The sequence below is a fragment of the Saccostrea cucullata genome, unplaced genomic scaffold (assembly GCF_032062105.1).
Source record: "Saccostrea cucullata isolate Sc308-1 unplaced genomic scaffold, CSIRO_AGI_Scuc_v1 ctg4128, whole genome shotgun sequence".
Classification (NCBI taxonomy): domain Eukaryota; kingdom Metazoa; phylum Mollusca; class Bivalvia; order Ostreida; family Ostreidae; genus Saccostrea; species Saccostrea cuccullata.
This window is the reverse complement of record NW_026930953.1, coordinates 18,593-36,158: the sequence shown is the minus strand read 5'-3', so window position 1 is coordinate 36,158 and position 17,566 is coordinate 18,593. Positions and strand designations below refer to the sequence as shown.

At 32.9% G+C, this 17,566-nt stretch overlaps 1 protein-coding gene and 1 long non-coding RNA gene across 2 annotated transcripts; one reads left to right on the top strand and one right to left on the bottom strand.

Annotated features, from left to right (window-relative positions):
• Positions 1-398: 398 nt before the first annotated feature.
• Positions 399-15,587, top strand: LOC134230716 (uncharacterized). Its single transcript, XR_009984410.1, has 4 exons — positions 399-736; positions 3,535-3,719; positions 12,320-12,406; positions 15,456-15,587. It is a non-coding gene; the product is annotated as an uncharacterized LOC134230716 (long non-coding RNA).
• Positions 10,057-11,770, bottom strand: LOC134230715 (uncharacterized). The gene is made up of 3 exons (XM_062712556.1): positions 10,883-11,770; positions 10,512-10,636; positions 10,057-10,126 (listed from the first exon to the last, which is right to left on the bottom strand). Exons 1-3 carry the CDS (start codon positions 11,071-11,073, stop codon positions 10,098-10,100), a joined length of 345 nt encoding a protein of 114 aa, XP_062568540.1. The 5' UTR covers positions 11,074-11,770; the 3' UTR covers positions 10,057-10,097.
• Positions 15,588-17,566: the final 1,979 nt, after the last annotated feature.

Below are 17,566 nucleotides of genomic sequence, written 5' to 3'. Positions count from 1 at the left end.
TTGTGGTGTTTTATATCTTGTAGATTTATACAGTTCAGCATTCCTCTTCCTGAGCATGCCCAGTCAGCGATGAAGATCCTGTATCGAGTGTGTCACTAGGCTCCCGTTCAGGTGGCCCTCGTCATTCTGTTCACATCACATCAGGTAACAGTATGATTTGATTAAGACCCCAAGATGAACATATTTTTTAAAGCTCTGAATTCTCCTTGAACCAAGAATTATTTCAAGTCTGGTTGACACTGAAAAAGGTGCTACATAGTGCACTGTGTCTATTTCCAGAATTAGATAAATGCGTGCACTAAATTGTTATTGGGTTCTTTCGAAATCTTATGCCATGTAATTCTTGGTTTACATTGTTGTATCATGTAAAATTCATTATTCTGCTCAGAGAGAGAGAGCACTCGCGCTCACCGACTTGTGGGGAACTCACACCTGACAAAGGACCTTTCTTATGGGGAAAGTTCAGAATTGTGGGGAACTCTCTCGTTCCCCACAAATATGGTCATGGGGTTTTTTGAATTCTACGTGTTCTACTGATAATATTTATTCGATTTGTGGTCATTTTTGAAAAAATCCCCATAAGTCCGTAAAATTGACTCGCAGTAATTTTCTCACTGCACCGTAAAACGAATGTTTGAGGATGCTGGGAAATGTTCATTCGGAACGCAGCGGAATTTAAACTGGTCCCCATATGATACCAATTTATTGCGGGCAATGGCTGCTCCGAGAATATGTGGTAAGTAGATTTTTTATCATATTTTAAAGATATTATAGGCTGAAAACTTAATTTAACTACGTAAATCATGCATGCAGTTATTTCTTACAGACGTTCGTAAAGTAACATTTAATAATGAATGCACGTAAAACTTTGGGAAAGTTTGACCCGACCTAGACCTCGGTTATTTTTTTTTTTAATTGTATCATGTTTATAGGCCTAATGGCTATCCTGTAAGAACAAACTACGGATTTATATGAATTCAGCACCCCCGGGATATGGTAAGCGTTTAAGGCTTGTCCCCATTTTTTGTGAAACGCGACTATCCTCCTCATGCCCATACAAATTATGCTAGACGGTGCGACTGTCTGGTCTTTAGCTGTTTAGTGAGGCCTGTGTGGGCGAATTAATTGTAAAAGTTAATCTGACTTAAACTGTACGTGTATTTATAAACGATGTCAGTCACACACTGACTCAGTGTCAGAAATGTATCACAGAGAACTCCACCTTTTCAAAAGGTCCATTGAAATCAGTACATTTATAGATTTACGTAGCTAAAATTTCTTAGCTTGGTTAGATTATTTAACATGTTTAATTCTTCCAAAAAAAGCTTGATTTAGTTATCGTTTTTTATCAAGTCATTCTTCCTACTTGTATATATTTCTTCGCATGCGTTGGTTTGCATAGTGTCCATTTGCCTTCATTATCTTTCACCTGCACCCTGTTCTACATTCATCCTGATTGCCCTACTGAAAATATTTTCATGATTTTAGACCATCATTATCGATGTATCATAAGTATTTTTTTTTATTTTGCTAAGGCCAAGATAAATAGATAGTGTTTCCTATTTTAACCTTAGAAAAGATAGGGTAGGTAGGTAGGAAAAACATTTTTATTTTATTTTAACATTTTATTGGCAGGCACGCTGCCACTTTCCCCCAGGATTTCACTGTCAAAATATTTCTGATTAATATGTGTACCTTTCTCAAACATGAAAAGATTAGGGTAGGTAGGTAAAAAAAATATTTTAATTTTTATAATCACTGCAACATTTTAAATTAGCAGGCAATTGCTTACACAGATGCCCCTGTTAGGATTTCAAACTGTTCATATATTTTTACTTGAAAAATAAAGATATGCATTTTTACAATTTAAAATTTTCTATCGATTGCACCTATTTTTTGCAAATTTGCACTTTTTAACACGCCCTGCTCATTTATATGTATCATAAGTGATTTTTTTTTTATTTTGCTAAGGCCAAGATATGAATAGATATTTTCTATTTTAACCTTAGAAAAGATCAGGGTAGGTTTGATAGGAATAAACATTTTTATTTTATTTTAACATTTTATTGGCAGGATTTTTCACTGTCAAAATATTTCTGATTAATATGTGTAAGATATGCATTTCTCAAACATGGAAGTGATCAAGATTGGGATTTCATTTCTAATTGTAAACTGGAATTCCGAATACTGTAATATGTGTATATAATTTGGTGCTTTCAAAATTTAGCATAATCACTGGGTTGGCATAATCATAAATTAGCGCTACACATGTATGTGCGGTGTATTGTATATATCAATATGTAAATGATTTCTTAGCAGTATTCATGAATTAGTGCATTGTTGTCTGCACCAAAGCCGCTAAAATATGAAGCCTGCATTTTAAAGTATACATACAGTAGTTTACTCATGGAAAGATATTAGCAGAAAAAATATTGAGGGTCGGCTCCTTACTTCTTAGAGTTAGGCGGGGAACTAAACATGCTGAAAACACACTACTTATTTATTTAGGCCCAATTAAAATGTCTAATAAATTCATTTTAATTAAATACTTATTGTTAATTAAAGATCACCTTTTATTTTTAAAATTTGTTACAATTCAAACCTTGGCCTTGGGGTTTAGATGCTGATGGAATAAATAAGAAACAAAATCATATGTAAAAAATAACTAAAAATCCTTTTCAAAACCTCAATTACTATTGAATTATGATTGGGCGTGGTATACAAAATAATGCGAATTGGAGGAAATGGAGAAACATAGTAATAACAATTAGATCAGCTTTTATGATAGCGAGCATATTAAAAATTTAAAATTGGTTATAAAATTGAAAGGTAATGTTGAGATTTTAAGATTCAATATCTATTATTCATAATTATTTATATTTGCTTAACTGAATTTATACCTTTTTAAATTTATTTACATATAACGATCGCGCTCAAAGTTTTGGGTCTGATAATGCTTCCTGATTTTGGTCTTTTATTTTTTTTTTTAAGAAAACCATTTGATTTCTGCACCCACTCCTCCTTTCTAAAAATTTTTAATCTGCCTCTGGTAACTTTACGCTGTAAATTTCTATTCTCATTTTAATTAAATTTAAATAAATACTAACAGCACTATCATGCAATTTCAATGACTATCATTTAAGGTATTGATTCAGTTTTCTGTCATTCCTAAAAATAAGTTGTACTGTATCGTTGATTTTTTGCATATAAAACAGTTTCTGCTCATCAAACATCCACGAGAAAGTGTTCTGTTTCGCAGTTATTGTACGGTTGATTTAAAAGGGAAAGCTCTCTGGGCCATGTCACAAGAAGGAAAAAAGTAAAATATTTTTCATACCTACCTACCCACTGTTAACAATATGGTTCAGGAAAGGGCATACATTAAGTCTTAATTTTGGCATGCCGCATGGGGTCAAAAATTACTATTGAGTGATGTGGAGATATACCTGTCTTGTAATTATAGGTAAAGATATGAACACTTTAAAAAAAATATACAATGAAATCTTTGAACTGAAAGCAAAATTATCATTGCAGGTTTTCGGGTTTTCACCACAAGAGCAAATTATACAACTTTATTCTTGAAAATGTTAGAGACTGAGACTTGGAGTCAAAGTCAACAGACACGCTTGCATGGACATGAAGGATGTAAAGAACTAGAGTATTATAACTGAAAGCATTTTGTCTGGATTTGTGTATGGAAACAGAAGGATTTAGTATTGGTAAGTCAAGATAGCTGTAAAATCTCATTTTGAACTCTATATGTGAGCAGTACTGTAAACCAACTACCAGGTAGTACACATGTACCCTATTTGTGTCATCTTTTATTTGCATATCTAATCTGTGTTGATTAATTTCCGTGACTAATGAAAGGAAACATTCTCTACAAATATAAAGCAAAATTAATAGTTCAGGGCAATTAATAATTTACTATTCACTAGTAAATGTAGGTCATGAAACTGGCAAATATTTCTTGCACTCAAATAAAAGTTGGTTTACAGTACTTCCGTTGCTCTAAAAACAGAAATAATAAAAAAAAAAGCATGCTGATATCATGTATGTTATGAAGCCTAATACATGTACATAGAAGTATATAAACCGGTATATCTAAAATAAAAAAAAAATTTGGTCCTTGTTCATGATTTCAAAGTAGGTTAAAAGCCTCATGAACATGCTGAGAAGTTGTCAGAAAATATACATGTGTGCTAACCATGCTAACTGTGTAACAATAATCAGAAAATTTTACAAAATATAATCAAAATTTGGTTAATAATAATTAGTCATTGGCCAATTAAATCCATCAATGATTAAATTAGTACTTATATATACTGTCTCCTGATTTTATGACTTTTTATCCTTTTCAACATACTTATTATTTTTGAATTGAAAACATTTTTTTTTACCTGAGAAAATTAAAATTTGCAATTTGTTTTAAATCTAGTGAAGGAAAACAAATGTTTTTAAAATTAATGTGCTTTGATTTAAAAGACTTGTAAACATTAGATTAGTAATACATGTAGTTTCAATACAATTATTAATATTGATGATTGATTTTTTTTAAGATTTGATAGTTATTTTATTTGTTGAAAAATAATTTTTATCTGTAATGTTCATGTATAATAAAATAATGCATTTCCCAATAAGTGATAAATGTTTCCCACAAGTCAGCAATATACACTGAAGTGTACATTTATTGGTTGGGTTCAAAGGCAACATTTATATGGAAACAAAGTTTTAAGGGTAAAGCAATGGTCAATACATGTGTATTCCTCACAAGTGAACAGTGAGAAATATTCCCCACAAGTCAGCAGTGATAAATATTACCAAAAATTGTAAACTGTGAGAAATATTCCCCAAAGTTATTGTTAACTGTGAGAAATATTCCCCACAAGTCAGCAATGATAAATATAACCTACGTGAGAAATATTCCCCACAAGTCAGCAGTGATAAATATTCCCCACAAGTCACCAATGAAAAGTATTACAAGTTAACAGTGATAAATATTCCCCACAAGTCAGCAGTGATAAATATTCCCCACAAGTCAGCAATGAAAAGTATTACAAGTTAACAGTGAGAAATATTCCCCACAAGTCAGCAGTGAGAAATATTCCCCACAAGTCAGCAATGAAAAGTATTACAAGTTAACAGTGAGAAATATTCCCCACAAGTCAGCAATGATAAGTATTACCTACAAGTCAACTGTGAGGAATATTCAATAACAACATACAATTATTTTAACCCATTCTCAATCAAATTTGGGGAGTAAATTGGAATTAGCATGTCTGTCTATCTTTCTATAGGCATTACATATTGAGGGATAATGGTGGCATTATTTTTTTAGGAAATCTCACATCAACTTCCTGTTTATCTGTGCGTGTAAATTTTTATGTTTTTTTTTTCAGCAACTACTATGGTAGCAAGAAGTTTGAAATTTTTTAACACTCTTTGTCGAGGCATATTATATACTGGTAGTGAGATTCATTTTTATGCAAATTCGATGTCAACTTCCTATATATCCACGTGTCTCGAGATCTGTACGCAATTTTTGTTGCAGTTTTTTCACCAACTGACTATCACAGATATAAAAATGTGGTACATGTATCCATTAGATTGAACCCTAGCAATAAAAATCCTGAGTAGCATTCTCTACTGAGACTAGCAAGCTAACCACTATGCTACACAAGTCCTGATGAGGATTGGCATTTAAATCATGTTTGTGATATGACCATTGACTCAGTGGACTTCAAGTTTTTCTCGAAAAGATACAAAAGTTATATCATAAAATTATAATTTTTTAAAAGGTTTATTGGGTTTTTACTCCATAATTTTGGAAATCAAAATAGTATATTTCATTTTGTATGCAAACTTTGAGGATAAACTTGAAAAAAAAAGTGGAGTGAAGACCCACTCATACATTTCAAAACATTGTTTTAAAAAGTGTGTAGTGTTGTTATGATAGTCGCTGACTATCGAAAAATCGTCGTTTAAAGGCCCAGATTGGCGACAATCGATTGTAAATATTATCATCGATAGATCACTATATTTTTCAAGCCGTATTTCTCAAGCCGAGCAGGTTTAACTTTTATATTCACCAAAGGGACATCACTCTAATCAGCAGTAAACAAAATGAGAACGTGCATGGTGAAGAGGTTATAATTATTATATCCATATCCTGGTGCATTGTCTTTTTAAAATACTTCTAAGGATGAATAAATCTAACCTTTTATAACATTTAAAATTATCAATTATATAATTATATAAGTGATTGTGTTCTTCCGATTCAATTTGATAATAGTAAATTTGTCCAATTTTACAACACTAAAAGTGTGAAAAAATGACTCAATTTGCCCTTTTTCGCGTGTGTATTATATTTTACAGGCCAAAAACTTCAATCTTCATGAGATATGTATAAGTTGTAGAGATTTGACAGATTTACATAAAGTATACTTTAATTTTAGATGAAATATTTCGGAAAATTTTGATACAATACTTGATATCGCGATTACTTAACTTAGCTGAACTCTTTCATGAAGGAGGTAGGAATCATCTGTTGGGTGGGAGCAATGTGCTATTCAATACAATTAATGCAAGATCGATCATTGTAGCATTTATAAGGACAGATAAGTAAAAAATCCTGGTGGAATACCTCGCTAGACAATCGCTGAACCAGCCTTATACATTTTTGAGAGGAGCCAATCCTAAATTGTCACATTTTTAAAGATATGTTTAATTAAGCGGACTCTTATAGTTAAATTTTCATTGAAAATCGTCACATTTTTCAGTATATAAAATATTCTTAACTTTCCTTATTTGACAATCTACTATTTGGAATTCAATATCTGGCAAAACATCGTGATTTTGGCATTAAATTGTTTGAATCATTCGATTGTCACTAATGTAAACAATGTCATTTGCCCCCAGAAATTTAGACTTTTCTTGACTCCCTCGCAAAAGAGCGGAGGTAAGTTAGATAACTGCGAGGTACTCATTGGTAGTCGCGACATAACATATTGAGATTTAATTTTTTCACCTTCATGTTTGTTGCGCTATAGGCTTATCCCTTGTTATGTTCTCGGACTCCCATCTCATTTATCATCCAATAATAAAATACATTTCCAAAGCATGTGAATTATATTTAGATGATAATTAAATACATATGATAAACAATATTTTTGCCCTTTCTACTCTTCATGCATATAACATGTATAAAGTCCACAACAATAAAATGATTCATTTGATTTTTGTTAGGATTTGTTCATCGACATCCAACATATTGTTTACATGTTTATGTTACGTTTGTCCCAGAAATCCTGAAAGATTTGTACACTCTGCAACTTTTTTACAGAGGAGCGCACTAAAATCTTAAACTCTTCCATAGTTGAAATAAGACGTATTGGTAAATAGATTTTGCCCTGTAGTCCATCTGGCTGTTTGTCCTCAAAAACTTTAACCTTGCTCATAACTTTGGAGTGAGTGGGGCTATGGCTTTCATATTTCACTGCTGTACACTTGTATTTCTTGTGACAAGACCTTTCTTTGGGTACCACCACCACCAAATTTGACCTCTTGACCTTGAAGTTTGACCACTTTTACAAAAATATATCACTCTTCAACCTTAGTTATAACTTATAACTTTTGCACAGTTGGTGTTAGGGCTTTCATACTTCTCATTGGTATGTTCAATAATTTTTTTGACAGGTCTGCCCAAGTTTTGTATTAAAACGCTTCTGAAACTCATCTGTAAAAAACATTTAATATTGTTGGACGATTTAAACATTTCGGGAAAATAGCAAAAAAAAATGAAAACGTGAAAAAACAAGAGGCCCATGGGCCACATCGCTCACCTGAGCACTGTGGCTAGGAAAAACAGAATTGGTTTATACTAGAAAAGCTTAAATACAAAACTAGTCCCAAGACCAATCATGGCTTTGCTATTCTTGAGAAGAAGATTTTTAAAGAATTTTCCTATATATTTCTATGTAAAACTTTGGTCGGCCATTTTGGCCCCGCCCTAACCCTGGGGGTCATGAGTTGCACAATTTGAATCTACACTACCTGAGCATGCTTCCATATAAATATGATAAATTATGGCTTTGTCATTCTTGATTAGAAGATTTTTAAAGAATTTTCCTATACATTTCTATGTAAAACTTTGGTCGGCCATTTTGGCCCCGCCCTACCCCTGGGGGTCATGAGTTGCACAAATTTAAATCTACACTACCTGAGCATGCTCCCATATAAATATGATGAATTATGGCTTTGTCATTCTTGGGAAGAAGATTTTTAAAGAATTTTCCTATATATTTCTATGTAAAACTTTGGTCGGCCATTTCGGCCCTGCCCTACCCCTGGGGGGTCATGATTTGAACAAACTTGAATCTACACTACCCGAGCATGCTTCCATATATATATGATGAATTATGGCTTTGTCATTCTTGAGAAGAAGATTTTTAAAGAATTTTCCTATATATTTCTATGTAAAACTTTGGTCGGCCATTTTGGCCCTGCCCTACCCCCGGGGGTCATGATTTGAACAAACTTGAAACTACACTACCTGAGCATGCTTCCGTACATATATGATGAATTATGGCTTTGTCATTCTTGAGAAGAAGATTTTTAAAGAATTTTCCTATATATTTCTATGTAAAACTGGTCGGCCATTTTGGCCCCGCCCTACCCCGGGGGGTCATGATTTGAACAAACTTGAATCTACACTACCTGAGGATGTTTCCCCATAAGTTTCATCTTTCCTGGCACAGTGGTTCTTGAGAAGAAGATTTTTAAAATATGCCACTAACTTTTCATTAATTCCCAATTATCTCCCCTTGAATGAGGGCGTGGCCCTTCATTTGAACAAACTTGAATCCCCTTCACCAAAGGATACTTTGTGGCAAGTTTGGTTGAAATTGGCCCAGCGGTTCTTGAGAAGAAGTCGAAAATGTGAAAAGTTTACAGACAGACAGACGGTCAGACAGACGGACAGACAGACAGAAAGACAGACGGACGCCGGACAAAATGTGATCAGAAAAGCTCACTTGAGCCTTCAGCTCAGGTGAGCTAAAAAACTATGAGGTTCGGAGAGTAAAATGGAGGATAGGTCAGGTGACAGGAAACATGAGTACAGTCATGTATATTTTTTATGCCCCGGTATACCCCTGCGAGACGATCATGAATAATTCATGAATTTCCTTGAATTTTTCATGAATTTAATTCATGAAATGTTCATGAAATGTTCATGAAGATCCTATGAACTTATTATTGGACATTTTCAAATCATGAATTTTTATTATGAAAGAAAATTGATGAATATTCATGAATATTTTTTTTCATGAATAATTCATGAAGAGTCATATTCATGAAGATTCATCATTTCAAGAATGTCCAATAATAAGTTCATAGGATCTTCATGAACTATTCATGAATAATTTGATGAATTTTTTCAGGAATGTTCATGAATGAATAAAATTCATGAACCATTAGCATTCATGAATATTCTTGCTTATTCTTAAACAAAAAATGAAATATTATTATTCATGTTTATTCATGAAAATGCATGAAGTCATGCTAAAAAAGTAACAGTAGATGATTTATAATACAGCATTTTGAAAGATTTTACAGAAATGTTGTTTGTTTTCCAACCATGGCAACAAAATCTTTGTTAAAAAAATTAAAATAGACAATCTGACACATTAAACCATAGTAAATGAGTAATGTAGTTCATTCCTGGTAAAAGTATAAAAAAATTCAATTCAAATGCAACTCTTTGCAGAATGTTTAACCTTACTTGGTCAAAAGGAGAGGGGGATCCTTCCTCAGCATGTTTCAAATTGTGTTTTAATGCCAGAAATTGAACAGTTTTTAATTCCAGTCTAGGAGAAAAGTTTGTTCAGCACCAGGGAAACAGTTTTCAGTGCTTTCAAGCAGTTCGAGCAGAGATGGTCAATTCAAAAATCCTTATTGTCTCTCCATGTGGAATATCCAGAATTTCATCATTTGGATCCTTTGATTGAATATCATTCATATTTTCATTTCTTTTTTTGTTTCTTTTTCAAGCTAGGGCTCAGATATTTGTGCAGCCAGAGTTTCTTCTCTTCTGCTCATCAACATTTGTGAACTGCTTCTCTTTTTCCTTCAAAAAGAAATATTTTCTGAAAGTGCCCATGATTGTAAAAACATAAGTCTTTTTTTGTATTTTCTTGCATTTTAGATTCATTTAATTTTGCATCAGAGACACTTCCAAATTAAAACATTCTGAGTGGAATTTAAGCCTAATTTCTTGGACCACTATTTTGTAGATCAATCAGGCCTATGAATGTTTTGAGTCTCAGTCTATAATTAATGTATGTTATATGGTTGGATCCAAACTCAAAGCAAAGTTAGACAAAAATTGCATCTAAAAAAAGACATATCAATTTATTATAATGTGCTTTAATTAGTTGTTACTTTACAAATAGACAGTAACATTTACAGACAGATTTCTGACTCAGTAATTGTCCCCATTTTTTGTCACTCACCAGTTATGAAGTAGATCGATCCTATATATAGTCTTCCTTCTTCATATTCTGTTGTTTTCTTTAAAAGTTGACAAAGATCAGTGACTGTACTGTTTATTGGACACACCTTGTGAGAGGGTGAAAAACTACAAATTACAAAAGCATAATAAGAATTTGACAAAATATCAAAATCATAATCAATCATACAAAATTAAATGCGTAACTTTAACATGTGAGCTGAACAGGCCTATGCCTATCGCATGCTGGAAATGCGCGGTTTTACAAAACATTGTAGTTGCAGAATTTAAACATGATAAAATATATTGCATAATACTGTTAGATACAGATGATCAAGTTAGATATAAATTCAAGTAAAACAATATAAAACTTACTCCTTAGGGAGGCCAACATCACCAAACTTCACAGCCAAAACGAAACGCCAGGCAAACCGCATGGCTACCATAATTAGTATAAACAGAATATTGAACCCGATCGAAATAAAATTATGCAATTCGAAAACGGCACAGTGACTATGCAAATAACAGATCACAAATACTGATTCTTCCACACTACAAATTCCCATTTCCAACGTCTCGCGCGTTTTCAAGTTTGCGCCTATTCAAAAATGTACGGTAGAGCTAAGAAATACCTTAGTTTCGAATTTCCAAGATTTCTGTTTAAAAAAAAATTACAAACACTATCTGAATAACTTTTCACTGAAAATACAATATTTTAAATCAAAATAAGTTTTATCAATGAAGAATTCGAATTTTTTACGTCATAAATTATACATGTATTGACTTTTAGTTTCGTATAGCAAGTATGGCGGCCCCCTAAGACATGATAATAACAATCTCTCGCCCTCAGACAGAATATTCTGAGCTGTGAAGACGCATAGGAGAATTAAAACTACAAAATACGAATGTGGATCCTAGATACTTTACAACCATGCAGTCTGTGCTCTATCATTTACGCACGAAGCAAGGGAAACTTTTGACATTTTAACTGCACCAAAATAGAAATGTATGTAGCGTTTCGATCCAGGAATAATACGGTACAGTACAGACAAGTGATATCATTTTTAAGTTGTTAATAAATATATAAAACGTTTTTTTACGAAGCTCACAAAGTTCATTTTCCAGAATGTTTCATTTTCCAACAACTTGTTTAAAGTTTGATGTTAGAGAAAATTCGGTCGAACAAAGTTGTGTGATGAAAAACGACATTAATTAAAGCACATTATGATGAATATATCTGTTTAATTTAAATTATGAAGAAACACAAGTAATGAATTTGAAAAAAAATTGTGATGCAGTGTTTGTTTAATTAAAATCAAATAAAAACACTAAATGTTCAGAGATTTCATGATTTATTTTTTCAGATGGTGAAAGAATTATTATTAAACATATATTATACCAGGGGCTTGTTCAACAATTGCATCTGCATGCAAAAGTTGTATTATGAGAGTATTGAGTGTTTTCTGTTAATCATTTTTGTCAATTATTTTAGTCTTCATGAAAATTCATGAACATTCATAATACCTTGAACTCTACATTTTTTCTGTCTTTAAAATGAAAATAACCAATATTCATATATATTCATCATTTGTTCATGAACTACATTTTATGAATATATTCATGAATAAAGTTCATGAACCATCTTTATGAACCAGTCATGAACCAGTCATGAACACATTATGAATGTTCATGAACGATTCATAAAAGTTCCTGAAATCATGAATTTCACCTCGCAGGGTAAGTGTCATATTTGATATTATATGGAATATGTGATTTGCAGCACATTTTTACTGATATTTCTTTAAATTACAGGTATCCTGAATTTGTCAACTTCTAGCCAAGATCCTGTAGGTAAGCTGAATGTGGAGGACAGATGTACACACAATACTAGAATAGAGGGTAAGTAGACCATAAAAAAACAAGATGTGTTTGTGAAACACTATGCACCCGGCGGCAACAAAGTTTGGAAAAAGCTATTTTTAGCATTAAGGTCACAGTCAAGGTCACAAAGTCATTGACCTTGGTGTCATTTGAAAGAGGTTGATTAGTGGAGTATGGAGTGGACTCCATGCCACTAAACTGGAAGTGAACACCGCAGTGAATATTTTACGTAATTGAAGAAAGAAAAAAATTGTATGTAAATCTTCATGTACAATATTATGTTTCCATATGTGATCAATTAAAAAAAAATATATTTTTAAAACAAAATAATGCCTCATCAGGTCGGTAAGACAAGCTGTTTGGCTCTTTGTTGACTTGGCTTTTCAATGATTTAAATTTGGCACCGTGTAAAAATAGAATTATCTGTCCCTGGTACATATCGTCTTACAAGTAAGAAAAAGAATTGATAACTTTTAAAGTTTTCTTAAATATGTTTAAAATAACTGAATCAAAATATGTTGAATAATTATTTATTTTATTTCATTTGAACAAGCTTTCATCATCATGATCATGTTCATAGGTCTACGTCAAATATACACTGCGAGATTTACTTCCAGTTTAGTGGCATGGAGTCCAGGATGAGCTGTTAAAGTGGAAAAAGGGTCAGAAACGGCCTGTAGTCGTCAAGCAGATTGGATTTCTTAACTTGAATAAATAGTAAAACGCTCCGAATACTGAATTTGTTGCGAGATTTTTTAGGCCAAGCCCAGATCTATTAGTTTAAGTGTGTCGATCCCCCCAAAACATATTGCCATCATGGTGTATTTTAGTTGAAGGTAGGAAAATTTCTTTCCGGATTTTTTTTTTTTTGATGATAAGAACTTCAGACTCCTGTCATATAACATTTTTAAAAATATTTATTGATTTTTTTTAAAGTCACTTGCCCACGGGCATGTACCTATTAAAAAAATTCACTTGCCTCCCCCCCTTAAAAATTCACTAGCCCCGGGCGTCGGGCAATGGGATTTGTCAGACCCTGGTAGTGTAGATTCAAGCTTGTTCAAATCATGACCCCCCAGGGGTAGGTTGAGACCACAATGGCCGATCAAAGTTTTACATAGGAGTATATAGGAAAAATCTTTAAAAATCTTCTTCTCAAGAACTACTGGGCCAGGAAAGATGAAACTCATGTGTAATCATCTTCAGGTAGTGTAGATTCAAGTTTGTTCAAATCATGACCCCCGGGGTAGGATGGGGCCACAATAGCTGATCAAAGTTTTCCTAGGAGTATATAAGAAAAATCTTTAAAAATCTTTTTCTCAAGAACCACTGGGCCAAGAAAGATGAAACTCACCCGGAATCATATTCAGGTAGTGTGGATTCAAATTTGTTCAAATCATGACCCCCAGGGGTAGGGTGGGGCCACAATGGCCAATCAAAGTTTTACATTGGAGTATATAGGAAAAATCTTTAAAAATCTTCTTCTCAAGAAACACAGGGCCAGGAAAGATGAAACTCATGTGTAATCATCTTCAGGTAGTGTAGATTCAAGTTTGTTCAAATCATGACCCCCAGGGGTAGGATGGGGCCACAATGGCCGATGAAACTCTTTCATAAGAATATATATGAAAATCTTTTTAAATCTTCTTCTCAAGTACTTCAAAGCCATGATTAGTGATATTTATATGGAATCAACCCCCTTAATGTATATTTTAGTTTGTTCAAATCATAACCAAGCGACCCCCCCCCCCACCCCCACCCCGCCTCTCAATTTTTCAGTTTTGACCTGATCTGTGCTTTTTCCTAGACAATGTGCTCAGGTGAGCCCCGGTCAAATAAAAAGGTCAAGGATTAAAATCATTCCAAGGTCCGAAACATCTCGATCTTGTCTCACAAAAGGGACATCAAAAATTAAAACCAAAATCAAATGTTACAATGAAAACAAGACTCACCGGGGTAGGGCGGTGCCACAATGGCTGATCAAAGGTTTACATAGAATATATAGGAAAAATCTTAAAAAATCCACTGGGCCAGGAAAGATAAAACTCTTGTCGAAGCATCCTTAGGTGGTGTAGATTCAAGTTTGTACAAATCATGACACCCGGGGGTAGGGCAGGGCCACACTGGCTGATCAAATTTTTATATAGAAATATATAGGAATTTTTTTTTAAAATCCTTTGCTCAAGATCAGCAAAGCTATGATTGTGATATTAATATGGAAATATCCTCAGAGTTAATTCAAGTTTGTTCATAACATGATCTCTTGGGTTTAGGGAGAGTTAACGAGGGGTCACAATGGGAGATCAAGTAATATGTAGGACAAATCTTCTTTTCAAGTATGGCAAAATTTAGCTGCAGATCTGTAGCACTATGGTTTTATAATTTGTCTGACTCTAACGCTACAGGTCCCGTAATGCAAAAAAGGTGGAATTTACAGGGGCATTGTTTGCGCACTTTTGGGGAAAATTTTTCCATTTTCTAGCATTGGTCAATCAACTACCTTTCCATTCCTAATTCTGGACTTATTCTGTATAAAATAGTGTATATTTTATCCACCTCCCAACCATTTTTAGTTATATCTACAGTTAAAAAACTCACTTGAAGTGAATTTTCAGCAGTACATGTATAACATATAATTTTAATCAAGCGAGTTCTCAAGTATTAAAAAATTTCATCCCCCCCCCCCCAACAAGTAAACTTCAATACTGAGCTGACTTGTGTTTTTTTAACTAGCCCATGTGCTCAGGTGAGCGATGTGGGCCCATGGGCCTCTTGTTTTCATTGTAACTTTTGATTTTGGTTTTCATTTTTGATGTCCCTTTTGTGAGACAAGATCGAGATGTTTCGGACCTTGGAATGATTATAATCCTTGACCTTTTTATTTGACCTTAATTCAAAATATTGCTTTGGAATTGACAATATATGATAGGGAATTAATATTTAACACAATATGCTATATATAATAGCACCTTACAAACTAAGACACCGAAAGCGAGGGACCACAATTATTTGAATTTGCTTGATTACATTGCTTTAAATGCTCAGAAATGATGTTTTCTAATTTCAGGTATTATCTCGGTACCTTAAAACTCCAAACGACAGGGAGAAGAAGAAAACTGCATATTTCCGATGTATCTTCACAGCAACATGACCCAAAGCACTACCATTAAATTTGAAAGGATTTGATTTGACATTAAGGAAGTAAAAAAATGAAGGCATTTTTCGCGTAGTCATATATATTCTTAAAATTAAAGAACTTTATGTCTGAATATTATATCAACAATACCATAGATCTAAAGATGGATTATTTTGCCTTATAATTTATATTAATGCATGTACATGTAATTTTATTCTTTTTATATATACAATCATGTAGTGTTACCATTTTTCACAAAGCTTAAAAAGTTATGTAGGGCCACACCAATTTAATTTCTTGTTCGTCGGACATTTGATTTAAAAAAAGTACAAGCAGTTAAATGATAATATTATTACTCTTTGCTGGGCAATTTTTTAGGCGGAGCGTGAAAATTTGAGCGGACAATTATATTTTTTCTGATTTACAGAGTAAGCAGATATAAAATACAATAAATAGAGCGGAAATGGAACAGAAAATAGCACAGAATTCCTATGGTGCGAGAAATTGAAATTAATATTATTTGTATGGTTTTGTTTAAATAAGCGCGTGGGTCCGACGAACAAAAATTTTCATTAGTGTGGCCTAGATCATTTAGATTCAATTCATTTTTTTCTTCAAATTACCACATGCCAGAATTCATAAGAAGGAAATTTATATATGGCTGGTGGTTGTGGCCATTTTTAGACTATATTGATCTCCTTTAGAAGGAGAGCTCCTTATAAAATTATACAAAAAATGACCAAATTTTAAAACTAAAATGTACAGAATTTTTCTTTGCCAAATGATAGTTCATAGAACCACAATTCTTCAATCATGTCTACTTGGAGATCAGTGGATGGATATTCATATACAATACACAGCTGAAGCAGGTTTTGTTAGGTTATTTTATTTTCAAAAGGAATGCATTATTTTCTTCAGTCCATTAATGTTAAGCTCTTTAATAGAAACAATTGTAGAAGATTTATCATATTTTGTTTAGAATTTTGAAGAATTTGTTAATCACTCAGTGAAAATTATCCCTTGTCATAATACAAATTTTTAAAATGTATGTACAAATACTTTTATGTTGAAATGACCATGCAAGGAAGAAAATAAAACAAGTTTAAGTGTACACTTTATGCTTTTATATCTAAATTGGCTTCTGTGGAAGGAGAAAGGTTCATATAATAGTATATTAATTAAAGGAGAACATAATGTCCTTTAGAATTTCAGTAAAATTTCTTGACTTTCATGTTAAGGTCATACGCAACGTAGTTTTAACTTTTTTGGATTCTGCCTTGGAGTTGAAGAGTTCCACTAAATGAAGGGCCTGTTTGCAATATTTTTAATGTCTATATATGGATTTGTACACCTCTTCTAAAACAATTTTTGATGGAAAAAAATCTGGAATTCATGTTTTATAATTTTTGTACATTTTTATTTAAATAATGCAAAAATTTTCAAAATTCGATATCTTTTCAAAACCCCTGGAAACGCATGCTGATTTTTTGTCCAAGAACATTTAATGATATTATAAGTTTAAATTTAGAATATCTTGGAAAATTATCAGTAGGTAAGGTACGTTGTGTATGTCCTTAATAGACATGAATTTAATTCGAATGGGGGTTGCATTCCATTCCATCTTGTTTTGAAAATGAAAGGATTAACTTCCATTGTAATTGTCGTACATCTCAATACATTCATATACTAGAATGAGTAGATTATATAGAAGAAATTTGAGAAAAAAAGGAAAGGAAGTAAAAGTCAATACATGTGAATAAGGCCACACTGTCCGTCGGACATTTGATGAAAAAAGTACGAGCGGGGTAGCGGTTAAATAATAATATTACTTTTTTGAAGGCAAAATTTTAAGGCGGGGCGTGAAAAAAATTGAGCGGACAATTATATTTTTTCTGATTTGCAGAGTAAGTAGATTAAAAGTACGATAAATAGAGCGGAAATATAACAGAAAACAGCAAAGAATTCCAATGGTGCGGGAATTTCAAAGAAGATGGGCGTATAAGGCGGGCAGAATGCCTATAGCGCGACAGGTAAAAAGTGAA